The sequence below is a fragment of the Paroedura picta genome, chromosome 4 (genome assembly GCF_049243985.1).
Source record: "Paroedura picta isolate Pp20150507F chromosome 4, Ppicta_v3.0, whole genome shotgun sequence".
NCBI classification, from domain to species: Eukaryota; Metazoa; Chordata; class Lepidosauria; order Squamata; family Gekkonidae; genus Paroedura; species Paroedura picta.
The window spans coordinates 79,879,097-79,906,236 of NC_135372.1; the positions used below are offsets into that span (position 1 = coordinate 79,879,097).

The 27,140-nt window shown below is 42.1% G+C and overlaps 2 protein-coding genes across 4 annotated transcripts in view; one reads left to right on the forward strand and one right to left on the reverse strand.

Annotated features, from left to right (window-relative positions):
• The window catches only part of USP24 (ubiquitin specific peptidase 24), a 95,744-nt gene extending 80,968 nt beyond the window's left edge, over positions 1–14,776 (forward strand). The window contains exons 54-67 of one of the 3 annotated variants that reach the window (XM_077333606.1): positions 777–890; positions 2,313–2,409; positions 3,386–3,502; positions 3,959–4,048; positions 5,269–5,371; positions 5,599–5,720; positions 6,390–6,503; positions 7,167–7,232; positions 8,427–8,493; positions 8,859–8,937; positions 10,293–10,368; positions 11,023–11,109; positions 12,060–12,170; positions 12,389–14,776. In XM_077333606.1, coding sequence (XP_077189721.1) covers positions 777–890; positions 2,313–2,409; positions 3,386–3,502; positions 3,959–4,048; positions 5,269–5,371; positions 5,599–5,720; positions 6,390–6,503; positions 7,167–7,232; positions 8,427–8,493; positions 8,859–8,937; positions 10,293–10,368; positions 11,023–11,109; positions 12,060–12,170; positions 12,389–12,451 — 1,306 coding nt within the window. In that variant the 3' untranslated portion in view covers positions 12,452–14,776. Of the gene's footprint in view, positions 1–776; positions 891–1,340; positions 2,262–2,312; positions 2,410–3,385; positions 3,503–3,955; positions 4,049–5,268; positions 5,372–5,598; positions 5,721–6,389; positions 6,504–7,166; positions 7,233–8,426; positions 8,494–8,858; positions 8,938–10,292; positions 10,369–11,022; positions 11,110–12,059; positions 12,171–12,388 lie in introns of those variants that run through there. The other 2 variants (XM_077333605.1, XM_077333607.1) reach the window with 2 other exon arrangements.
• Positions 14,777–15,623: 847 nt separating this feature from the next.
• The window catches only part of PCSK9 (proprotein convertase subtilisin/kexin type 9), a 29,482-nt gene continuing 17,965 nt past the window's right edge, over positions 15,624–27,140 (reverse strand). Inside the window, exons 8-12 of the mRNA XM_077333608.1 lie at positions 20,055–20,225; positions 19,394–19,542; positions 19,084–19,264; positions 18,031–18,212; positions 15,624–17,648 (exon numbers count right to left, since the gene is read on the reverse strand). Coding sequence (XP_077189723.1) covers positions 17,448–17,648; positions 18,031–18,212; positions 19,084–19,264; positions 19,394–19,542; positions 20,055–20,225 — 884 coding nt within the window. The 3' untranslated portion in view covers positions 15,624–17,447. The remainder of the gene's footprint in view (positions 17,649–18,030; positions 18,213–19,083; positions 19,265–19,393; positions 19,543–20,054; positions 20,226–27,140) is intronic.

Below are 27,140 nucleotides of genomic sequence, written 5' to 3' on the forward strand. Positions count from 1 at the left end.
TTATACCCCAATCGCCTACAATTAAATAAAAAGGGGACACAGGCTTTAAAATAAAGATTCATAGTATGTAAGCTATATAATCCCTGAAGGTTTCTTATCTGCAAGACTAAGACTGTACTGATACGTTAGGTAAACAGAAACCTCTACTTCTCGGATTTTTGACTTGACATACAAAACACAGCTGGATATTAACACCAAAGTTTATTTAACAGAGAATCATCAAGTACACATAATGTGTGGATAACTTAGATATATTAAGTAAAGCTGGTCCTCAAAATAAAGTAAATAACCCCAAATGGGAGTTTTGAGTCCTCTTTCTCTGGACAGGGTACCTCAGCAGGTTCAAGGCTGCGTTTCTTGTTTCACACAGCATCTTACCACAGAACCTACCTATACCACTTAGGAGTGATGGGCCCTTAATAGGACGCCTATTTGAACTGCTCAAAAAAGCGTTCTTCCCCAGGCTGACCCCAAAAACACACACCTAACTAAAAAGCCAAATAAAATCCTGGCTAAACTGATACTGCTTTCCAGAGCCACAAAATCCCTATCCAAAAGTGAAACAGTTTCTTCACTGCTCTTAAGCTGAGGCTGGCTCACACATATACACCCATCCCATCCCATCCAGCGAAGTTCCATGGGCTCCAGTTGGCAGTCACTTGGATTTGCATGAGGCCTAAATCGCAAGGATTGGTTCAGAGCCCTGGAGGAGAGATGGGACTTTTAGGGATGACTGCCACAGTTACCTTGACAATGTTGCTGTGTTTGTTTTTAAGGGTTGACACAGAAGAATGGATTGCAACCATGGACGCTTTGGTCTCTAAAAGTTCTGAAGCTTGTCAGTGGTTGGTCGAATATTTTGTTGGGGCAGAAGGGCGAGAGCTGATAAAGTAAGTATCAATATCACCTCACAAATTTCTAGATCATGGATGCCTAATGTTAAGTAGCCCAAAAAATCAATAATATTCCTCCTTCAGCTTTGCATTCAGTATTTTGTTATTTAGGCACTGTATTTTCCATATAGATATCAGTTACTTTGGCTTACGGCAATGTAATTTATGCCATACTTTCACATGTTCTATTTAATAATGATTTAATGTGGAATTTTTTTTTGTAGAAGCAAAAAAGAAATAGTTTAAATGTTCTTTGTAGCATTAGGCTTCAGTTTCTTTGCTTTTAATCAAGCTACCATTTGCAAATTAAAGAAACTGCTTAATATATGTAATATGTGCCCCTATGGAAAACTTGTACCGTGCCTTTTTTAATTAGCAAGATTGCTTCCATGATAATATTAGGAAATTTAATCTTAATTAGTATCATTTTCATATTTCTGGTTATAGCCACTGATGTGTAAACCTCATGTGTGGAAGGTGATCAGAGATGCAGATGTTTCTCATCTCCCCCTTTGCCCCAGCAGCATCCTGAGACCTCCAAAATGCTGATGACAGAGGTTGTTGAAACCTCACAAACAAAGTATCACGGGGGCTGCAGTGAGGTGGGAGAATCACATGAAATTCCATTTCCTCTTCTGCCAGGAGAACCAGTGGGGTGAAGATGGGTGCCTGACCAATTCTCATTTCATCCTCATCCTTTACATCTGTCTTTCAGAGGTCTCAAGGAACGTCTGGGGGAAGGAAGAGTCAGGAAATACCTGCCTGCGTCCATGTGTGTCTTCTGGTTGCTTTTATAGAACCAGATTATAGTTCTGTATTGAAGCATCCAGTGTCATTTTAATTCATGTTTAGAAAAGATTAACTTCATGTTTAGGTGTCAAAATACCACCTTTGAAGTGTATTGCAATTAATAGCAGAAATATAAGAAGGCAATGTTCTATATACCAAAAACCTATTTATTTACTGGGACCCTAAAATATAATGTATGGCATAAATAGTAACTCTGGTCAGATCCACTACTTGAGACTGTATGTGCACGTGCACGCCTGCGCCAAATGAGCCCCAGCTCAGGGAATTATTTCCAAGATGGAAAGCCTATCTGCATTGCTTCAGGCAGTCAATTATTGCTTCCTCTTAATCTCAGTATTTTGTTATGGCGTTTAATTCTGCTGAATTTGAAGAATTCCTCTCAGTGACCTATAGCTATCATTTACATTCTATAAGGCAACTCCACTTTGGCTATTCAAAGTTAGCTTATGAAGTTCTATACTTCCAAAGAAAAGTAAATTTCTATTAGAGAAAATGTGTATTTTCTTTTTAAAAAGCATAACCATTTCAATAATTCAACTAAGAGAGTTCTACTTTGATGGTCTTTGTCCTTTTCAGTTGTACTCAATGTCTGTGGATATATTTTTCCAGGACTTTTCTGCTGGAATGCAGTGTAAGAGAGGTCCGTGTTGCCGTAGCTACCATTCTTGAAAAAACCTTAGACAGTGCCTTGTTTTATCAAGATAAGGTCAGTAAAATGTAACTTGCTGTATGATTAACAATTGGATTGTGAAATTGAGCATTGTACTTGGAAAATATAGCATGCTGCTCCTTCGTTAATTGAATCTTTTCCTCATTTGCTTTTTCTTACTTTTTCTTGTGCTGTCATCACTAGTATTTTTAATATTTACTGTCACAACTTATGTTAAATGCTTTGTGTATTGTGAGTGTGGAATCCACTGTCGTTACAAACTCTGTTTTAACTTTTGAAAAGGAAGTTTCTAGTCCTTATGACTTTAGTAATGTGCTTGAAAATGTGCATACAGTGCCTGTTAAAATCTCAGAGCAGCCTTTCTCAACTTTTCTACCATTGAGAAATCTCTGAAACATTCTTCAGGCTTCGAGAAATCCCAGAATTAGTATGATTGTGCAGAATATACTTATTTGAATCTGTGCAGAATGTGGTTGGGAAGCATAGCTGTGTATACACCCATTCAGGGCCCCTACCCTTCCCACTTCCTCCAGAGCCATCATTGCCCCCCCCCCTGTGGCGGGGGGAGAGAGGTCATCATGATCATATATGGTCATATTACCCAATAAATGTGGGTTAGAGTCTTGAATTTTCTATCTAGCTCCTTGTCTGCATGCGCACATCAGTCAGTTTTGCTGTGTGCAAATTTTGCTATGCTTCTTAAGTTTATCTGTTAAGTATTTTACTTATTGAACTTTTGCCAGTCCTCCTATAGTGAGGTTGCATCTTCTGAAACCTGTGTGAATGAATCACGTCTGAGTTTTGAAATGTTCTTTTAAAATTGTCCAGTGAACTGCTAAGGAGGCAATTCAAAGTGGCCAGCCAAAGCAAAACTGTCCTGCTAGTGTTGTAAGCAGGCTTTGCTGTCATTTTTATAAGCTGTCTACTGTCTTCCAAGGTAGTACTACCTTAACCTTACTACATGCCTTATTTGCATTGCCTGAAAAGTCTCATTATCTCTTCTCTTTTGCAGTTTAAAAGTCTGCATCAGTTAGTGGAAGTGCTGCTTGGTCTGTTGGACAAAGATGTCCCTGAAAATTGTAAAAACTGTGCCCAGTACTTCTTTTTGTTCAACAACTTTGTGCAAAAGGTAATCCAAGTAATCACTCCACTACTACTTCTGTTTCACAATAGTTCCAAGTTAAAATAAGCTGCCATGGAAAATACTGCCATTAAGTGCTGATAGAGAAGTATAAAATTTTAGAAAGTACTTTACAAATATTTTATATTGTTTTGCATATCGCTCAGAACTGTGTTGTGCATGTGGCATAAGTAAACCACCAGGGTACTCATTAAAAATACTCATTCCTCTTTCTTATATAAATGTGTCACAAAGGCCTAAAAAGAGGGTCAGGCTACAGTCTGGTGTTTAAGGAATCATACAAAGCCTTTCACTACAACTGAATTTAATCAAACCTACTTAAGGCAAAATACTGGGAAAATATTGAAAGACTTAATCTGAAATATACCATTTATTTAACTGCAGAACAATGTTTAGAGAGGTTGTAAAAAAAATGACCTTTTTCTGCCTGTCTTTTCACAGCAGGGCTTAAGAGCTTGTGATCTCCTCCTCAGACATTCTGCCTTGAAACATATGATCAACTTTCTTCTTGGCCCCAACCGGCAAAATAACCAGGTAACAAGATATTCTGAACATTCTGCTAGCCTGAGCACACTATCATCTATATTCTAGCTTGTATGTTCTGTAGTAATACTCTTCTTTTGAGGTTTAAAGGAAACTTGTGACTACCCCTTGCTCCATTTACCATTGCTACTGCCAGCCTTTCAACTTCAGAGCCCAGAGGAATGTCAGTGGGTGGTCCTCCCTTTCCAACAGAAGCCAGAGAGAATAGACCAACTCTGCTCCCCTGCTTCCCTTCCATCTGTTTCCCAACACTAATCAGCTAATAGCCCTTCAGGCTGAGCGGGATCATAGTAGTGTGTGCGGCATAATGTAATGGCAACTATCTCTCAGCACAGCCAATTAAACACAAGGCAGTTCTGAGCTCACTACATGATGAGCTTCTCCTTCTTGGAAAACACATTTGGAATGCTTTTCTTGCATGAGTACAATAGAGTCAGAGTCACTGCTTGCAGTCTAATATAATGTGTGTTACAAAATGGCCCTGGTACTAATGTGCCCTAAAATCTAGCACGTCTAACTCAGACTCCCTTTGAATTTCAGAGGGTTCATATCTCTCAAAGGCTAGAAGAGATCATTCATGTGGACTTCTTATAGCACAGCATAGTTTTGTATTTGGATTTTCATGAGTACATAGGGTTTTTTATTCATTTGTTTGTTTGTTTTACATTTATATACCACCCTCCCCTAGGGCTCAAGGCAGTTTACATAAAACTTGGTGGAACAGTACAGAGAAATCAGTGGCTATAAATAACTATAATAGTAAACAGTAATAACAATAGAACACAAATATGGTAGAACAATGGAACAGTAGTGAACATAAGATCATTGCAGCATACTGAGGCCTCATGGTTGGATGGTACAGATGATGATTTACACTAGAAAGAGTCTGGGGGGGGGGGGAGGAATGGTTCTGGTTGACATCAACCAAATGCCTGGCAGAGGAACTCCCTTTTGCAGGCCCTGCAGAATTGCCATTTGCTCAGGAGCAAGCATATAACTTCACCCCCACCCCGGTCCTAAAGCACAGTTCCTGAATTGTACTGTTGTGCCTATCTGGTCTGGTGTTCAGCTGTCTGGTTGGGTTTAGGAGATTAGGCCAAGAACATTTATTCCATCATGGGTTTTCATGAGATGTAAAGCAGCTCTTTATTGTGTGTTTTTTAAAAGATTTTTTACATTGCTTTGACTTTTTGAAATCCCTGCCAATACAGAACCGCAGATGGAGTTCACCACAAGCACGTGAGTTTGGATTTCTCCATAATACTGTGGCACTGCTTGTTTTGCACTCTGATGTCTCTTCACACAGGAAATTGGGTAAGTATTTGCCTTGGCCATCCAAGCTTGATGAATTGCCTCAGTAATAAAGTTTAATTGGTTTGTCAAGCAGTTAAGCTGCAGTTCTTTATCCACTAACTCTTGTAGTTCTGGTTTTCAATACTATGAAGTAAACGGATCTAAAGTTGCTGCTGACATAAATGCCTTCTGGACTAATATTCATGTGGTGGGTCTCTCTCTCTCTCTCTCTCTCTCTCCCTCTCAAGCTCCTGGTCTGTTCACATTGCGTTCACCTCTTGGCATTACCACCTCAGGGCCACTGTTGGCTCTCCATGAAGAGGTAGAAGCTTTGCTATTCCTCCCTGAGGGGAAACCTTACTTAATGGAGGTAAGCTGTTTAAAATCTACAATTCGTCTACAAATAGTTATTTGTTTATTTTGTTGTTGTTGTTAATTTGATTTATTTCTCGCCACTTCCGACATGCAGCTCATGGTGGGTCACACGTCAGACCCCATATACAATAAAAACTCCAATAAATCCCCATTTGCATGGCGTTAGAAATTTCATTTTAAAAAAACCCTCCCCCACAACGACCCAACTGCCAGCAAGGGGACTATATCCACTGATCACACCAATGTTGTCCCAGTGTGGTGATGATTCTTCCTTAACATAATGGCACTGTGAAACAAACAAACAACTATCCTACTTAGTGATCTTACAATATTATGTGTTTCAAAACAAACCGAAGCCAAATGAAGAGGTACCAAATATGTTGTGAACTGACTATCCTGTAGAGCAGGGGTAGTCAACCTGTGGTCCTCCAGAGTCCATGGACTACAATTCCCATGAGCTCCTGCCAGCATTTGCCATTTGCAAATGCTGGCAGGAGCTCGTGGGAATTGTAGTCCATGGACATCTGGAGGACCATAGGTTGACTACCCCTGCTGTAGAGTCAGCAAGGTTGGGAGAGGAAATCTTCTCTTCGGGAAAAAACCCTATCCATTCCCTTTTAGAAATCACAGCTGCCTAGTTTTCTGACTGTTCTTTCATCATTAGGTGATGCATGCTTTGAGAGAACTGACTGGATCGCTGATGGTTCTCCTTGAGATGGTGGTGTATTGCTGCTTTTGTAATGAGCATTTTTCCTTTACCATGCTACACTTAATTAAGGTAAGGAGAAGCCAATCAGAATGAACTTCTAAAGCAATCTGTTTCAGTATATCTACACAGTGCTTACTGGATCGTGCAAAATATTTATTTAAAAGGTTTATATATGAACTACCTGGTCATGAATGCCACCTGACTCTAAATGCTCTCTGTTCAGAAGAAGTGGTTCACAGTTGAGTTTACACTGTGTAAAGTATGAAAAGGAATATCATCACAGTTAGGTATGGCCTTAACAGGCATGTGGGGTGGGGGGGGGGCTGGTATATCACACATTTGTTTTCATATACTGACTGAGTGTCTTGAATTATTGTCACCATTATCATTATCTTTCATAATTCCTGACAAGAAAATTGTGCAATTCAAAAAGGTTGTGGTGGGGATAAGAAAGCAGGACAGCTGCATTGTTTGTCTTCAGACCTGCTTTCCTTATTTACATACATCATTCTTTCTGCCACTCCTGCAGCTGATTAGTCAGGGCCAACAATTTTCTGGAAGAATGCACACTAGGATTATAAAACAACTTGCTTAGAAGTGCTTTTCTGATTGCAGGGATTCCTGACAAGGTAGCCTATAGCCTGCTAAAATAATGCCGAGAATTTTTTAATATCCTAATACTCGTGTACATGCTCTTCCATCTGCCTGAGTCTATTTGTCTTTGGCTTACAGAATCAGTTGGAGACTGCCCCACCTCATGAGCTGAAAAACACTTTCCAGCTTCTTCATGAGATATTGGTAAGTGAAGAAACTCTGGATTGCATCCTGTTACCATTCTGCTGACAGAAGGGGATGGACGAGGACTGATTTTTTTCTGGGGCCTCCTTCTCTGCCACAACAAAAAGGAGAAAACATCAAGAATCCCCCCCAAAAAAATAAATAAATAAATAAAAGGGTCAAAATAAGGAAAATGTGCTCAAGACTCTGTAGGGTAAAATGTATTGTAAAATTGAATATTAATATTTATTAAGTGGCTCCTATAGGACCTGCTTTAGAAACATAAGAGGCCTCAAGGAATTTTATCTGGCTTTCTGGTCCATAGAATCAATTAAGGTCCTTAGTGTCTTACATAGTTAACAGATTATATCACTGTATGTAAAGGAGCCAACTGTACATTTAAGATGTTCCTGTATTTTACATATGCTGCTTTATTTATGCTTGCTCATTGATAAAGGCAGTGATGCTGAAACATTTCTGGTCAATGGCGGCATTAATATGAATGTACACTTGGATTTTAATGAGGCTATCTTTTAAGCCTTGGGTTTTTAATTTTAATAAATATTAATATTCAGTTTTACAACAAATTTTACCCTACAGAGCCTTGAGCACATTTTCTTTATTTTGACTGGGGGGGGGGGGCTCCTCTGCTACACTCTTTTCTTTGGTTTGGCAGACTCCCTCAGATGAGGACTGTTTGACCTTGAGGGAGAGTCTGATTTTGCCTTTCTTATCCCTGTCCTGGAAAGTAGTGTAGTCCTGACACATGGGGTATTTCCTAAACAGATCCAGTTTTCCAAGCAGTACTGGAGTGCTTCTTGAATATGTTTTTTATTTGTCTTTTTGGTAGAACAATGTGTGTCATTCATACTTTTAATTCAAATTGACTTCAATAGGAGGGGACTAAAGGTAAGCCTTGATTTTTCTATAAACATCCATGTAATTATCAAGTTACAGTTTGATTCAGCCATCATCTGCTGTTTGGCGAATATAGTTAGCTTAGGGATAAACTATATTTCATTTTGTTCGCACAGGCAAACACATGTGGATAATGGGCATGATTCCAACAATAATACTGGATTAACCTAACAGTTATGATTACATTCAGAGTTATTTGTCTTTCTTTACTATCAGTTAATAATGTGGCACCAAAACAATAAGTGCCAGGCACCAAGTATCACTGTAATCTCCCCAACTTTCTTTTCCTTTCTGCAGATGATTGAAGATTCATTCCAAATAGAGCGGGTCAAGTTTGCATTTGAAACAGAAAATGGATTGCTAGGCAAGTAGCATTAGGAGCCCCGTTTCAAAGTTGTGCAGCTAGTTTGGTCTCAAGCAAACTTTGTTTTTATATTGTATTTACAGTTTTATACGCTTGGAAATTGAAGAGCTTTTTATCTGTTTGTGTACGGCATCTCTAATAGGTTTACCAGAAGCTTAAAGTACTGCAGGGTCTATATTAATGATGCTGTGTTACTAGTCCCACCATTTGTTACATTTTTATGTAAAAAATAGAGGTAAGCTTTTCAAGTTGAGCCAGGGTTAGGGTGATTTTCAAGTTGCAGCCATGGTATCTAATTATCCTGCTATGTAAATTACTGCACTTCTGAAGTCCTGTTTCTTAAGGCACTTTCTTTCCTCTTACAGCTCTGATGCATCATAGTAACCATGTGGACAGCAGCCGCTGTTATCAGTGTGTCAAATTCTTAGTCACTCTTGCTCAGAAGTAAGTATAACAGCCAACAGAAGTGAAAATTCAGTGAACTCTGTTTTTTGACAGTGGCTACATGCTTCTAAGCGTTTCTTTCAAAGACAGCCTTGATTTTGTCAAAATAGAATCCATGGAACAAGCACTGTGCTTATTTGTACTTATTAAAGCATTTTTATCTTACCACTTTAGTAATTCAAGGCAACATTCACATCACACCATTTAAAGCAGACGACAATATTAATAACAACAACTATTATAGGTCTCATAAAAGCCACAGTTTAAAACTGCTCTAAAAAGGATGTCGGCTTCAGCCCCACTCCATCTTATTTGGCCAGAGCCCTGCCTGACCAACCAACATCGCTTTCAGAGTGTCAGGTTGAATTTCATTGATAAATTGGCCTATAAAACTTAATACCTTTTTTCAAGTGTCATAAAGAGCTCATTCTGCATGCTTCTTATTGGACTTCAGCCAAACCACATTGACTGCTCTTCCTGAGCTTGATTTAAGTGAACATGCAGTAACATGTATCCAGAATACTGTCGTAAGTGAGCTTAAGGAACAGCCAGCATTCAATTGCATTTTTGTAGGTAATTTATTTCATGCGGTAAAATCAGTTGAATTTGGTGAAATTTCAGGGCTAAGCCTGTGTCATTTGGGAACACCTGAAGGTACAGATTATTAATCTAGGTAAATAGAACAACCAGTTTGTTACAGGTTGATCTTGTGGCAATCACCATTTGTTTTTCTATGATGAGGAAGATGGTTGAGAAGCCATAGTAGCTACTGAGTAGTGCAGAGGAGAAAGTTGCAATGCTAGGGAAATTATATGATAGAATCATAGAGTTAGAAGGTACCTCCAGGGTCATCTAGTCCAACCCCACAACATGAGTTGTGGGTTTATAAAAATTATTATATTAGCCAATCACCCACAAATACCTTTGTTTAGTCCCTTTTTACACATTTGCAGCGTAAACAAATAGAACTAGGGGGCTCAGAGGTACCATGTTATGCCCACTGACAGAGATCAGAGACAATAATGTAGCAGAGCTACATTGTGCCAGATTTGAAAACTAGTATTCTGTATGTATTCATTCACTGTAAATTGTTATGGCAAACAGGTGTCTTAGCCTCTTGCCTAGCAGCTTGTGGCCAGTAAGTTATTTTTGCATGATCAAGGAGGATTGGGGGTGGGGGTTAAAATGGTTATATTATATGCAGCATTAATACATCTGAAATATTTAACTTTCTCCATACTGTTTAGTTCTGTATACTGGATTGGATTGATAGTAGTTCTTAGCATGTGAAAAGGGTGTACAGTTCTTGAATAACAGATAGCTTTAACACATGATACTTTTTTTAATTCTCAAAGGTGCTCTGCTGCTAAAGATTATTTCAAAGAAAATTCACATCATTGGAGTTGGGCTGTACAGTGGCTTCAAATAAAGGTAATTTAACTGCTGCCAAGAGACCTCATCTGCTATTACAAAATTGATAGATTAATTCACATGACTGTGTGTATTGCAAGCTAATATAAATTATAACTTTTGTATATAAAGTGCCCATGATTAAGTGCTACATGAAAAACATTGTCTGCAGGTTTGAAAGCTAGTAATAACAGACAAGTAAGAGGCTGGACTCTGATTTCAATAGCTGGCTGGTGTCCTGCTCACACTGAAGCACTGTTCTTGGGTCGGTGGGTGGGTGGGTGGGTGGGGGGTGCTCTGCATAATTTAGTCATCCTGAGTAATAATATTATGCAGATTTCTTTAGGCTCCCCAGGCAGAGTGCTGCTGATTGTCTGGGTAGAAACACTGACACTTCTTGGCTGAATCTAGGTAAAGGTGTGTTCTCATTAGTTGGTCATCTTGGGCTTCCAGCATTCCAAGCTCTTAAGCAGCTGTCCCACAAACACCATCATACCTTCCTCAGTGGCTAACTAAAAAGACATCTTTCGTCTCATAAAATAGAGGTATTTTGTGGTTTCATGACCCTTGATAATGATACAGACTTCATTAAAGCTGGATTCTTCCCCTCAGCCTATAGGCCTAATATTTAACCCAAATGACTCTACACTTTTATATATTTTTACATTTCTCTAGATGTCTGAACACTACTGGGCTCCACAGAGTAATGTATCCAATGAAACCTCAACCGCCAAAACCTTTCAGCGCACTATTTCTGCACAGGTGCGGGGCTATATTTGGCAATGTTCGAAGTGGGGGGGGAGGCTTCTATGATTCTCCTGCTCTGATGGGTGGCACCATGAAATGGTTATTGTTGTTGAGAAACTTAGGTAAAAGGTAAAGGTATCCCCTGTGCAAGCACTGAGTCATGTCTGACCCTTGGGGTGACGCCCTCCAGCGTTTTCATTGCAGACTCAATACGGGGTGGTTTGCCAGTGCCTTCCCCAGTCATTACCGTTTACCCCCCAGCAAGCTGGGTACTCATTTTACCAACCTTGGAAGGATGGAAGGCTGAGTCAACCTTGAGACGGTTGCTGGGATCGAACTCCCAGCCTCATGGGCAGAGCTTTCAGACTGCATGACTGCTGCCTTACTACTCTGCACCACAAGAAACTTAGTCCATTTATATTTACTTCCAGCCTGCACTATGCAGCAGTTGAGGGCTATATTTTTCTGTTTATTTTCCAACTGCAATGCAATTTCAGTATGTAGATATCTCTAACTAGGAGTCTTAATTTACCTTAAATATAATTTGTCCATTGTTTGCCTTGTGAAACTGGACCAAACTGTTTTGTAACCTATTTTTCTATTTTATTTTATTTTTAATCCCTTTTAGTGCAATATCAATTTTCAGTCAGGTTTAACACTTTCCCAAGGTGCAACAACTGCATTGCCTGTAAAAACTTGCTTCATGGACTTGGGGCTATTTGTAGGAAACCTGTCCACCCTGGTCCTGCATTTCTTAGGCATCTACTGGAGCTTCACATGATCAGCCTCAACCCCCCCCCCCCATAGTGTTTATAGGTGCTGTACTCCAGTGTTAGAAGCATTACGCAGGTGTTTTCTGCAGTTCCTGTGTGAGGGAGGGAACATTCATAAAGATGGTGGTGTTGGAGAGGGCTGAGGTCATGCAAAAATAGTAGCATGTCTCTGAAGTCTGTGTTGTTCCTTAGGACACATTGGCATATGCCACTGCCTTGTTGAACGAAAAAGATCAGTCAGGAAGCAGTAATGGATCGGAGAGCAGCCCTGCCAATGAGAATGGGGGGAGACATCTGCAACAGGTGAACATAATACCTTTTTTTTGTACCTACTCTGAAAAACTGGTTTACAGTTAGACTTTTGTAGTATGCAGATCTTGTTGGAATTAACTCTCATGAAATTTAGAGAAATTGTGCCAAGTAACAGACTTGGTCCCAGCAGGCTTCCCTGTTCTGGAATGCTGCTGTTGCTTTTCCCGTTACTGAACTGAGCAGTGCATTTGTGTGTTGTTTTTTTAAAGGGCTCGGTGTCTCCCATGACGATTGGTGAGCCTAAAAGTGACCTTGATGATGTCGACCCTTAGCGAGTAACTGCAAAATGATGAACAGAAGTTTTGTGAGAGTGTTGAGTATCTGGCGCCTTTCTGAACCTCCTAGAATCTCACCACTTACATCTTGAGAGAAATCTGAAGTGAAGGCTTTCTAAGAATCAGTGGCCATGCTTCTTTCTAAAGAGTTAAAAGTATTCTTCAGCTGAGAAGCTTAAGCCCGCAAGAGGCTCCTGACATCCTTGCCAGTTCTTCTGAGATTCTAGTCCAGGCAGGGGTACAGAAAGATCTATCAAAGATTTTTACCAGTTTAAGAAGAAAACAATCCAGTGGTTGAAATTTTTATTCTGTGAACCTTTAAATGAGTGAATGTATAACTATTGCTTTTCTGTGATGCTGCAAAAAAAACTTTTGGTTTTTATACAGAAGAAAAAAAATGAAGACTGCCTTTAGGTATGGAAGGCAAATTTTTAATCTTTCTGAAAATATTGAATAGGAATATTCAAAATTATGTAAAAATGTGTGATTTTCTTTTGGCATTGTAAAATATTAGTTAAAAATCAGTTTACACAAGAACCTTTGTATTTAATATGTCTCCCATGTAATTTGTATAGCGCTTTACTGAAAGGGCGCCTTAAATGCCCTTTTGTGTAAGGATGGTTATTCCTTATGGAATGGTTTTGGTACAAGGAAGTCTGGAATTGGTGACCTTTTTTTGATGTCATAAGTAAATGGGTAAGAGCAATAAAAGAGCTTTGTTTATTCCAAGAATACATGTATGCATTGTGGCATCAATAGATCTTTGAAAAACTGTTGCTGAGTAAGTTTGAAAAAGCACTTTAAGACAGAATTTTATTGCTATTTGCCTCCTATAAATCATCATTCTAATACTTGGAGACATATTGAAAAATGGTAGTCTTAATGATGTGATCTGCAATCATTTGCTTATGCTTTTGAAACTGAGAGAGTTGGAATTGGCTGTATATGATTCCTTGAACGACATGGGTACATGTGAATTTTTAGAAAACATTTTAACACAGGAAAAAGATAGTTGGTTTTGTTTTTGATGAGCCAGGCATGCTGCAGGTTTACTTGCTCCTTAATAACTGGAAACCAACTGAACTATGTGAGTACACCCTTTTTGTTTTCCCATGGGGAGTGCAGTTTTAAGTGATCTTTCTCCATCAACTCTGCATATTAACTTATGTTGTGCCAATTTAGAGTTTCATTATCACAGGTTTCTTTACTGCTTTTGGCGTTTTGTTAATGGATTTTGCCTTAATTTAAACAAAATGCACCATACGCATGAGTTGAGTGGAAAATTTAGAGTGCCTGGGTTATTGCCATTGCAGAAAAATTTGCCAAGTCCAAGGCACAACCAGCCAAAAAGTGCCTTTTTTTCTTTTCACTTTTATGTCCTATTGCAAAACCTGATTGGACAGACAGCATTTTTCCCTGTTGTACACTAATAATGAATATAAGGTCATCTCACTGTTGAAGGAAACAGCCGTACATCTTTCAGTTGCAATTCTTTGCCACGTATGTGCATCAAAGGAGCATTGTTAGTACTGCGTGTGCAAAAAGTACTGACAGCTTTTGGGTTTCTTCTGTCAGAACAGTGTCATCACTGAAATGTGATAGAATTTAAACATTTTATAAAAACCCACCCAAAAAGTTTCTAGAAAATTTTAGTGATATTTTAAAATTTTGAATAAATATTAATGCTCTTTCCCATCCTTAGTGCTTCAACTAATCTGAATAAGTATACAGAGCTCATATTATAGGGAAGTGTCACTCTTATTTATGTAAAGCAAGTTAACTCCATTTCCATTATTTCCTATGGAAAAGCTGGTTTTCTTACCACAGGTTGCAGCTGTATTTGCATTGCATGTGATTTTTGCATTGCTTGCAAAATCACAAGGTGGTCTGTTTTGCCATCATATCCTCAAACCATTGTGGGCTGTTTCCTACTCTTCTTCCTGCTTGTACAAAGTTGATTATTATCATTTTCGAATAAGATACTTTGTTGGTTATTTGATTTCCAGCTGCTGTCACTTGAACCTGCTGAAAAATATTATTTTTTAAAAAAATAATGCAACAAATCTAGTTTGCTGTGTAAATTGTGACATGTTTCTATGTTGTGATCACTTTTACTGCCAATCTTTTTTGAATGAAAAATGGATTTTATATATATTAACAGAATATTCTGTAGGGGCAGGGGCAACTACAGTACATACTGTAGGTACTCATTGTATGGATTTGTCCAGCTAATTCCTTAAGGCACTTGGTACTGGAAAAGAAAAGGCAGTTTTCATGGGAAAATCCTAGTCAGTGGAATAAAGTTTATTCCTTTCACCAAAACTCAGTCTGATCATTGGATTGTGCAAAGAGGTAAGTTTTTCTTTTGTTTTGCATTTGTTATACCTACTAAATTGCCTTTTATTTAAGCAGAATTTCAGAGGGGAAATGTTGGAATCTGTCACCCTGAAGCTCTAGAGAGTGGCTAGGAAAAATATCTGAGAATTTCTACTCTTAGTTGTAATTAGCTTGTTTCTTATTCAAGCTTTAGCTAGTTGAGGGGAAGGACATCTTCAGAAGACTGACACAGCTGGGCTGGAGCTCCTAACAACCATCTCCTCCCCATAAAGCGAGGCGTTTCCTGACCCATGGAAGGGAAATTGGAACATTAGGCAATTTTCCCAGTAATCCCCATAAATCAAATGCTGCTTTCATTGGTTATGGAGCAAAGCCCATTCCTCCTCCATGATCTGCTTGGACCTTGTGCTTAGTTAAGAGCCAGTAAGGTATGGTCTGTTGAACTAAGAGCAGGAAGACTCCCCATTCAACTGTTTACTTAATTCACAGAAGTTATAGGAAAGGGAAGAGGGAAGAGCTGTGCAAGCTGCCTGAGGAATCGTGGGCAAGATATGGCAATTTAATAGTCCACACACTTTGTATCCTGCTCATTCTGTAACTGGGTAGTTCCTCAACATTATTAATTATGGATGGTTTTGACATGCGTAACTTAGAAATGAGAGAAATGCGTAACTTAGAAATGAGAGAATCATAAACATGTGTAAATTCCAACGTTGAGAAACATTGGACTTTCCACTGGATATGGAAATGTTTGGGTACCAAATATTTGATTAAGTATAATGCTCCTTACAGTTGTTGCCTTGAATGATTACTACCATTAAGCAGTCCTGTATAAGATTATAGAAAACTTTATTTTTTCAAAAAGATATTATAAAATGTACTATATAAAAAGAATAAATAGTTTGTAGATACAAAGGGTAAAATCCAGCACATTAGGAAAGCTTTTCTCTACATTAAGCAGCTATGAATTATGGCAGGAAGGTTTATATTTGCAACTCCAAACACAGAAAATAGTAGAATATTACATGCTGTTGGTCATTTGTGATACTCTCCTTATCCTGGAGTGGGGGGAAACCATTTAGAATATTTTAACATAGTAATTAAGCATACCCCTACGGATTTGATTACATAAGCGACTGGCAAACACACGAGGCAGAGGAAGAGGGCAAACTTGTACATGATACTAATCTAACTTTTAAAGCATCTTAAAACAAAATTTAATTGGTTTATTGGTAAACCAAGCTCTTTGATCTGAATTGCTGACAGTGTGTTACTTGTTTTGACTTCACTGTATCTGAAGTGCAGCCAAAGGTCAATCACTAGTACTTCATTACTTGAGTCTCTGAAGGCTTTTAAAAGCTTTGGGTGCTTTCCGTGGGATTCTTGGAGCCCCATAATAGAATCCTTTTCACGGGCTTTAAATAGTTCCTTCTGTCCAATGGAAACTCCTTTCCTAGTCTTTAATTTCACTGATATCTGTAGTGGCTGCCCCACTCAGCATAGCATGTAAAAACTATCTGGGTTCATTCAGATATGCACCACTGAGCTGCAGTGGGTGTGCAGCCTAAATGGTGGTTCTATATAGTGTGGGTGCCAGTGGAATTTGGTCTCCACAATTGCAAGAATCTAAGAGGTAACTTCCTCCTTGTCCCATATAGATGTAGCTTCCCTATTTTAAGATTGCATCCTCAAACCAACTTAGCCATTGGTTGTTCTGTCCCTGTTCCATGCAGAGGGCTTAAGTTTGCAATGAACGCAGTTTAATAACTATTCCTGGGAATAGCTTTGTAAGGCACTTTGAAATTAGCAAAACTGCATTTGGAGCACCCAAGTCAAGTTCCCTTGTAGGTGTAGAATACTAATATTCACAACATGGATTACAGGCTAGGTTGAGTCTGAGAGGTGCAGTGCCTTTTAATGTACTGCTTAACAAATAAACTAACCATAACATGGAAAGAACTCTAAAAATACACTGATTTTTAAACTATGATCAGAACTTTCAAAAAACTTGGAATCTAGTGTTGAGTGTTACTGATCTTGCCTTTAAGTCCTGACAAATGGCTTCTTCTAATACATCTTGTCCCTATTAATTCCCTGTTCCCAGTGAAATACTATTGGAAGCAAAAAATTAAATATACATGCTTGTTTCCATTATTTTGCACACATAACCCACACAGTCCATCCAGGCCATCTTAAGTTAACCTGCCTACTTGGGTGGTTCATATTGGAATTGAGGGGTATGTGAACGTTACCAGTGATACCCTTCTGGTTCGGATATTATGAATAGATGTTTAAGAGTAACAGCTGCCACAAAGTCATACATTTTGAAAATCTAGGAGCCACTAACAGTAACACTGAGAAAGCTTATGGACCAAAGTGATTTTTTGTGTTGATATGAACTGGTTGACCTGTCTCCTTGTAGTAGATTTGGCAATCAGGATGGTATTTATTGGGGGGGGGGAATATCTAACTGTTATATTAATTTAGCTTTCAAATATCTGACACCATAGTCAATTTCTATCTGCCCTGGGTGTCCCACCAGTAAGGAATTACTTCTTCAGGTATAACTGGGCGTGGTGGAAAACTCACGAGATTGGTGTTAGGGGGGAGTTTTCTGTGGTTTCATGTCATAACTTTGCAACAGGTTCCATAAGTGTCATTTATAATTGGAACTCTGGTCCTCATTATCCAAGAGTCGTCTCCTACAGCAGATGCCAACAGCCACTGCTTCTTTGCCATGTGAGCTACTCATTATTATGCAGGTGTTGTCTGTGGAATACACACCAAAGGTATTGAGACCATGGGAATATGCATTGCACCCTGTTAGAGTCCAGCCATCATCGCAAGTCACCGTCACCTGAAAAGAAAGGGTATTTACTTGTTAACAAGGAAAACTTCCCAATAAGGGAAAGACACTGATCCAAGTGTATTGTATTTGGTGATCTCTTGTTCCCTCAAATACCCATTTCATTGGCTGCCCACTATACCCAGTTGTTACCACAACCATGGGTACCTGAGGCCATCTGTGAGGGCTGTTACCCATTTTTGTTCTAATACTAGTTCAGCATCAGCAAAAAGCTAATTTCAGAAGCTGGCCTTGGTGACCTGCACTAGGGCCAAAAGTGATTTAAAATTTGAGAAACCCAACCAGCTGAGAGTGTTAAGTCCTTCCCCTGCCACGTGCCAAGTTTCCATAACTGTATAGGAACCTTTAACCTAAAGGACCGATCCCCACATACCTTAGTTGTGAAATTTGCAGGAGAGTATTCTTGTACCTTGCACTCAAGGCTAGGTGCATGGCAGCATGAGGCGTGCACAGTTGCATCGGCCGGACCTATGCATTGGTCTTCGTTGCTCTCTGTCCTTAACACAGGTCTGATATTTTCACTGAAACCTCGATCCAAAGAATAGGAGCTGCAACCTGCCAATTGAGATTGAATTATGCCACATCCATAATGACAATTAAACCCATCTGCATCTAAAATTGTGTACGTCTGGAATATGCACCTCTATGGACTACAAGTATTATTTTTAAAGTCTTGCATAATTCTTACTATCTAACTTGGAGGAATCTAGATACTGTACAAATCTTAAAGGAAATTTTCTCATTTTTTAGAAAATTTGTAAACCTTCAAAGAAGTTTACAATCAAAACATAGGCTCTCTCCCCAAAACAATCCAAATTCTAAAATAATAGGAGTGACAATTAAAAGGCAGAAGCACTAGCAAAATCAATAAAAGCCACAATTATTTGCAAAGATGAAGTTGGCACCAGAAGAGTATATTGTAGTGGCTCCCTAGCCAATCTGGGAAAGGCTGCCGTTAAAAATACCTGGGCTGCAGCCATATATTGTTGGATGTTGTATTACCATTGTGTTTCAATTCAGGAAAATAAAATTCTAAATTACTGCTATAGCACAAAATCTGCATCTACACATGTAGATGGAGCCTTGCTGTTTCTGTACATGCATTACACACTGCCAACAACATGGTGAAGTGCAGATGGAGATATATTTCGCAAGATTCCCATCATGCTACAGCCATGTAGCCAGTCCGTGGCAATTATTGGCTGGGCACTACATACAAACACTGGCAAGCAATTTATATACGCAGCATGTAATTATGCACTCAGTCCTGATCCAGAAATGGATTCATTCATGGGAGCTCTCACACGTACATTTCCCTTGCTGGAACACAACTGTAGTATCCAATTTTAGAAAAGAATCTGTAAAAGATGTTTCAGAAGTGCTAATGGCACGTTCAGTTTCTGCCGCCTGAGCAGTCATCACTTACCTGTCAAAACATGGCTGTCCTTTGAGCAGCTGACACTTCTCACTGCTGAATCCTCTGCCATCTGTGCATAGGTGTTAATTTGGCAGGCAGCTTTGGGCCAAATGCAGCACCGGGCTATAGCATAAATGCCTTGGCCACCTAACCTATTATGAGCCACACACTCCTTTCTGCCCCCGTAATCCTGTTTTTTGGAAGGAAAGCACAGCTGTGATATAAGGAATGGCTGAAAAAAAGTTGATGTTCTGCCATTTATATGTGAGCTTGCCTTAAAAACCACCAAACAATGTAACATGTCACCACAGGACATCACCTGGATGTGCTCGCCTTGTCGCTTGCCATTCTTGGATACACTGGAGCAGCTGAACATTTCCTCATTGCTGTTGCAGCGGGCAATAGCTATTGCTGCGTGAGTGGAACCAGATAAGGATGACCACACAGAGCGGCAATACAGCTGCTCATCTGCAAGAGAGTAGCCAATGGTAGTTACTTAATCTAGCAGTATTCTGCGCTCTTTAGGACTAAGGTTTTCACTCCTGGACCTCCTGGAATACCTCTCATGCCTTCAAAAGCTCCATTCTAGAAAGGAACCAAGCGGTGAGAACCCACAGCAAATTGATTTACACGTGTGCTGTCATATCCGTGGTACCATTCTTCAGTCTTTCCTGGGGAGGCATACCTTTTGCCGGACTAGTGGTGGTGGCTGTGGAAAGTGCTGTCAAGTCACAGCCAATTTGTGGCAACCCTGCAGCTTTTTCAAGGCCAGGAGCATTCAGAAGTGATTTCCCATTGTCGGCTTCAGCATAGCAGTGCTGGACTTCCTCCGGGATCTCCCATCCAAGTACCAACCCGGGCTGACCCTGTTTAATTTTCCAAGTGAGATCAGCCTACCCTGGGCCATCTGGGTGAGGGCTTACCTAACTGGAGGCCTGCCAAACAATAAATCATTTTCTTCTGGAGAATTGTGTAATTACCTGCGACACGTCTGGAGGGGATGCCAGCCACTCTGTTGGGGGTGATCAGCCTCTGGTCTTCAGGAAACCAGGCCTCACTGATAAGGTTTTTGATAGAGAAATGGATCAGCCTCTGTCTCAGCTCAGAGACCGACAGAGCAGGATGGGTGTTCAGGATCATGGCTGCAATACCTATGAGAACACAAGTACATATTCTGTATTATCTGGAAGGGGCTTCTCATATACAGAACTACATTGAGGTTATTATCTAGGTTTTATATTTTCTGCTATCGAAATTCTATTAGATGGTGACAGTTTGGGGCACAGTCCAACTGTATGCTAATATAACACCCACAATTGTGGCCTCACAGCCCTTCAGGCTGATCATCTGATGAGGACCTCATTGGGTCTTGCATGCAGCTCCTTATTCCCCATCACAAAAGGTTGATCAGCAGCATTCCTTTAAAGCCCAGGAGCTCCTATCCCCATCTCCAGGATCAGGCTGGGGGAGGGGAGGTGTCATGTGTAGAGAACCCAGTTCTCCAGCTGCTGACAGGTACACAGATGCCTGCAAGTTTAAAATTTAAATTACATGATACCATAACAATTTTTACAGAAGCAATCTTACTATAATTCAGATTAATGTATTTCCCTGTAATGTTATTGCATTAAACCAAAGAATTCCAGAACTCAGTATTAATTAGAAAATGGGCACCAAATTGCTGGTCTTTCGGTTGATCCTTGATCTGTGGTTTTGGAAACCAAACTCAAATTCTCAAAAACTTGTACTGTCTCTCCACTCTCTTATCTACTTGATTCATGAGGGTCAATATTAAATTATTTTATAAACAGATCTGTTAGTAGGCAAACTGGCTGATTTTCAGTTATGCAGTTTCTTCATCAGACATCCATGTTCTGAGGGAAACAGTACACAGTACAGCAGAATGTAGATTAGTTCACATAAATAGCTTTAGCTTTAATGGGATATTTACAATTCTATCCTAACCAAGTTACATCCTTCTAAGGCAAGTGAAGTCAATGGCCTTAGAAGAATAGGATTTGCTTGGCATTAAACAGGAGTGTATATACTGATAGGTCTTCTACCGGAATCAATTGAACTGAAATAATTTAACTTGGTTGCAAGATGGGAAGCAAATGTATTGTCCATTTGATAAAAGATTTGGTTCATTGACTAGGCAAGCATTTTGAAAAGATTGAAAGATTTTCTTTATACATCAAAATATAATAATTCTAAATACAAATCTGGATTGATATGAAGGAATTATTACAATTTTTAACTATATCCTCCTCTGGGCTCTAGCCGATCCATTTCATATCACAGTAACCTCGATGCTAGATAATTGTGGCACACGCTAGATAGGGCTTTCCCTGAAGATGACTCTGTCCTTGAAGCCATTTTATGCCCAGTACTCCCCTGCTGAAATGTTTACACTAATTGTTTGTTGGTTTCAATATTTACATTAAGATGCTGGTTCCTACCTTTCAATCCCTTTATGACTGGGGCCCACACACCTGAAGGACTGTCTCTTCTGATACGAATTATGTGGCAACTTCAGTCATTCCAGCAGATTTGTCTCAACCATTCCCTCATGTAGGCAGCCGAGGTCTCACTCTGCTCAGGCTTTATCTGCAATAGCCCTCTCGGAAGGAATGGCTTCCTGAATGTGTTAGGAAGGCACCCACCTTCCATGGACTTGGGGGAATTCTGCAAAATGGAACTATTAAGAGGGCTGTTGAGGGCAGGCAAGTGGCGAGTGTACAGAATGGCTTCCATGCCTGGCTTTTATCTAAGCATTTTGTCACATCTCTTAATATTGTTAGAAATGTGTTCTTGTTCTAATTTTGGTGTTTTGTTATGATCTGTGGTTTTAATTTCTTTCCAAATTGCTCTGGGTCCCACTTCAAAGGAAATGTAAACTAGAGGTAGGTAATAAAAATTGTACTGTCAAGTTGCAAACAACTCATGGTGACCTCAAGATCATGGGATTTTCAAGGCAAGAGATGAGTGGAAGTAATTTGTCATTGCCCTCCTCTGCACAGCAGCCTTAATCTCCCATCCAAATACTAACCATGGCTGACCCTGCTTAACTTCCAAGAGCTGACCAGAGTGGCCTACTCAGGGGTATTCAGACTACTAGAGGTTGGAAATAATAACAGTACACGTACAATTAATTTTAACATAAATAGTTTTAGAATGTTTTAAATTAAAACATATTAACAACATTATTTAATTATACTGTTAAACCACCTTAAAAACCTTATAGAGGGGATTCAATTCTGTAGGGCAAATCAGTGTTTTGCTGGTTGGCAGTGGTTCTCAACCTTGGGGCACCGACCCCAAGTGGGGTGGCCTGGCCCCTTCCGAGGGGTCACCAGGTTGGTGGCTGCAGCAGCAAGGGATGGTGGGGGCGGCAGCTGGCAGTAGCAGAGCCATAGCACTGGCTGCCTCCACGCTGCCTCGATTGTTCTGCGCCTGTGCACCCAGCCCCGCACACCGCCACCACAGTTGGGGTTGACAACCGCTGGCCTAGTGGAAAAGCTCTGTCTTCCAGGCCCTCCAGAATTCTTTTAAAGTCCTGGAGGGCCCTGATCTCATCCAGGAGAGTACCACCAGGCTGGAGGCAGGACTAAAAAAGCCCTAAGCCTGTTCAAGGCCAGTTTTACTTCTTTTGGGCTGGGGGCTGCTGATCACTGGATCTTAGTGCTCTTTGGTAGGTATAGTGAAAAAGGCAGTGCCGTAAGAACAGGGATCCAAGACCATTTAGGGCTTTAAAGGTTAGTACCAAAGCAAGCAGCAAAATTCCCCTTACATCCTTTCTAAAACTTTATCTTTTGTCGATACAACTTTTAAAAATTTCTGTTAACAATAAAAATAAAAATTGTTCAGTCATCTGGGACTACTTACCTCTAGGATATCCTGTCGACTGATTTGATGTGTTATTTCTGTATAATTAATGCCTGAGCCCCTTCTAGCTGTACATTTTTTTTCTTTACATATTCATATTTTACAGAGCCCTTCAGGATATATATAACCATTTAACAAGGAAATGTGTTGGCAGTTCCCCCTTAACTGCATTCAGCCTTGAGGTTCGGCAGCCTACTAGGCATGTCACTAACATGCGCTCTGTTATTTCAAATTGCTTAATGAAGGCATAAGGATATATTTTCAAGAGGCTGCTGTCTGTGGCTGAAAAAAAGAAAATGTTCTACCGGTGTGAAGAGAGGGCGCAAAAGGGATATTATATGGCATAAAGGTTCACTTCACAATAGCTTTGCCAAGGCTCCCCAAGGTCAATGCTCTTCACCAAACAATATGGTGGCATCTGGGACCTCAGGGCAACTTCAGTTCTCATAGCTTTTATCATAATATTTTTATCTCATGTTTTGGGTTAGAGAGAGATTTTCTTCTATATTTTAACTTCACTGGTAAATGATAAATATAAAAAGTTTTATTTCTGTGACAAGGTACCTCGTTCTTGAGTATTTTGGAGATAGTGGTAAGCTATAAAGTCCCATAGAATCATAGAATCATAAAGTTGGAAGGGACCTCCTGGGTCATCTAGTCCCCTACACTATGAAGGACACTCACAACCCTATCGCTCCTCAACCTGCCATCTCCTTGAATCTTCACAAAAGATCTATATACATAGTGATTTATTTTTCTGACAACACGCTGAAGGTTCCAAAGACTCCTACTGGTAGAATCTCCCCTCCCCAGGGCCAACTGCTGCTCTTGCTCAGGATTCCGCACTCCCCTCCTCCCTCCAGGCCTGCTGTGAAGGGAGCCTATAACAGCCCCTGACTGAGGGGAGGGAGGTGTTTCCAAAAGCAACATAGGGAACTCTGTGGGTGTGTGTGTGGGCATTTCTTTTGAGGAGGGAAAGCTTTCCCCTTCTGTCTAATGGCTGGCTGACACTGCTGTGGCCAGCCTCACTGCTGGAGGGAAGAGGCAGCCAAGCCATGTATGTCTCATTTCTCCAGCTCTCTGAATGTTTGAGGCCTACTGCACAAGGTCGTTATGCAAATGAAACTGGATGCTGTTGCTGTCAGGATTGTAGAATCTCTGTCATAAATTAGCCTGAGTTCCTCCATGTCAGTTATATTACTAGATGGGGCCCGGCGCCTGCTAGTCCCGGCCTTGTAGTTTGTAAGCAATAAAATAGAATAGTGATGTTATGTTAACCTTATCTTGTTATGGGCAGAAAGGGCTGTTTGTTACCTCTTTCAAGGATGGGAGTTTGGAATCCTGTTTTGGTTTCACATATGTCTTTTCTCACTCACCTCCCCCCCTTGGGAACTGTCAAGTTTTGGGCGGGAGAAATGTATTGATAAGCTGAGGCAAATCTGGCTTCTAGTCAGATTTGACTTTTCAGTCCATTGCGTGTAGTGCTAATCAATAAAACTATTTTTCTTTTGAATAAGTTTTGTTGTGAGTTTCCTGTGCGCTTGACATCAAGTCAAATCTCACAACTCCTTTCACCTGCAAAATGCAGGGCGAGGGACATACTTTTTCTGATCAGGGAGAGGGCCTGGATTGGGACCTCTCCCAGGCCGAAGGCGCTGGTGCGGGGCCGCACAGCTCGGCCATGATGCGGGCTGTCTCGGGGGCAACCCCGGGACCCGAGGAATTTTTGGAACGTCACATCACCCAGCGCAGGCGGTTGTCAAAATACGACCGCCCTACTGGGGATGAACGTTGGCCGGAGCACCTGGGACTGCCTAGCTACGCGCTGGAGCCTGTGGGTGAGACGCAGGACTTGCAGTACAAGCTGGACAGGGTGACTAACTGGCTGCAGGACCTCTCGGGTCGGCTGGATCCGGAGGAGAGACGCCGAACACAACGCCTGCTAAGGGACGTGCTCGGTGGGGGTGCACACGATACCAGTGCACGGAGAGAGAGCGGTGGGTTTGCACTGCAGGAGCACGGCATGGCGGCCGCGCAAGCAACGGCAGAGGCGGCTGAGGCGCTGGCCAGAGCCCGGGCTCAGCTAGAGATCGAAGCCGAGGCGGAAGCACGCGCAAGGGCGCAGAGGGAGAGAGAAGACGAAGGCGAGGAACGAGAGGACGAAGGTGGCGCTGGCGGCGACGGTGCTGGTGGAGACGGCGCGGACGGAGGCGAGGACGCAGCAGCGGCGGCGGCGGCACGGGCAGCGGCGGATGTCGCGGGAGCCGAGGCGGCGGCAGCGGCGGCGGCGCGTGAAGCAGCGCGAGCGGCCGCGCGAGCAGCAGCAGCGGCGCAGGCAGCGGAACGAGCGAGAGTGGCGGCTGGGAGAGGGAGAGGCATTGGCCGGGGTGCAAGACCCCCGGCCCCGGCCCCAGCACCGGCGGACTGGGGCCCAGGGCGCCTACCTGCCCACCTCCGTGGAGTGGAAATGCGGAACACCTATAAGTTCAAGGCAAAGTTTTCTGGGGACCCCTCCGATTTCCCCACGTTCCTGGTGCACCTCCAAGCCTACATGATGGACATGGGGTTCACTTTCCAAGACGACGCCGAACGGGTGCGTTTCGTGGGGCAAGCCCTGGAAGGCAAAGCTGCCAAATGGTTCGTGGATTTGTACCGTTACCATCCCCAAGCCACCCGCGACTACAACCATTTTATGAGGGCCCTGCGCCAGATGTACGTGGAACCGTTTGAACGGGAGACTGCGGAGAAGAAACTCCGGGCTCATCGGCAGGGAAAGTTGTCTGTGGTGGAGTACGCCAGGGAATTTAAAGAGCTGGCTTCCTCTGTACCAGACTGGACGGAGCCCCAACGTGTGCTGGCGTTTGTAGGGGGCCTCAATCCCACTCTGGCTGACAAGTGCCTCCTCCTGGAAGACCCACTCACTGTCGAAGGGTGGGTCCAGCTGGCTGGAGAAATGGAAAACCGCTTGGAACGGGCCTCAATGGTGCAAGCCCTGGCCGGAAAAACCATGGCGAAGACTTCCACCCCGGTGAAGACCAAGCCCCGAACCAAATTGGAACCGGCGGAGCGCACTCGGCGCATGGAGAAAGGGCTGTGCTTGGGATGTGGCCAAGCCGGGCATTTCCTCGCACACTGCCCAACGAAAGTGGCATCAACCCCGAAAGCTGCGAGCAGCGCCCCATCGAAAGCCACGCCTGCCAAGAAAACCACCACCAAGAAAAGCACCAAATCTCTCCTGGTTCCAGTGGCTGCCGTGCCAGCGGTGGACGACTCGGAGGAGGGAAGCGGGCTGGAGGACGAGGATCAAGCTGAGGAGCAGTCGGGAAACGAGGACGGTCTGCTGTAAAGGCGCCCCGCCAGCAGGCCGCCAACAGGGGCAAACGCGTGGTGAGTGATTCCCCCTTGCTACTCCTACCGGCCAACCTTTCTAACCCCAAGTCGGGGAAAACGGTGGGAATCCGATGTATTGTGGACTCGGGGTGCACCCAATCCCTAGTGAGCCCGGCACTGGCCGAGACTTTGGGGGTGGGGAAAGTGGCACTGAAAGAACCCTTGCCAATCACCCAGTTAGATGGGAAATGCGCTCCCGGTGGGGAAGCCACGGCAAAGACTCGCCCCATGGACTTGGACATAAAAAAACATTGGGAGCAAATCCAACCTTTGGTGGCCCCTCACTCTGCCTTCCCATGCGTGTTGGGGTTGGATTGGCTGAGGGAACATGATCCCCTTGTGAAGTGGAAGGAAGGGACTGTGGAATTTACCTCCGCCGCTTGCGAGCAGCACACGCGGCAGCAGGGTCCTCCGAGATCCGGGGTGGTGGCTGCTTTGGGGGTGGGGGTGGACGCGCTCCCTCCTGAATACCGGGACTTTGGTGATGTGTTCGCGGAGGTGGAGTGCAACCAGCTCCCCCCCCACCGCAAAACTGACTGTGCCATCGAATTAAAGAAGGGGGAGCCTCTCCCCAAAGCCAAACTGTATTCCATGAGCCCGCGAGAGATGGCAGAGCTTAGAGAATTTTTGGATAAGAACCTAGCGAGGGGTTTTATCAGACCAGCCACATCTTCCTTGGCAGCCCCGGTCCTTTTCGTAAAAAAGAAGGACGGTTCGCTGAGGTTGTGCACCGACTACCGCGGGTTGAACGCGGTCTCCACCTGCAACGCCTACCCGCTTCCCCTGATAAA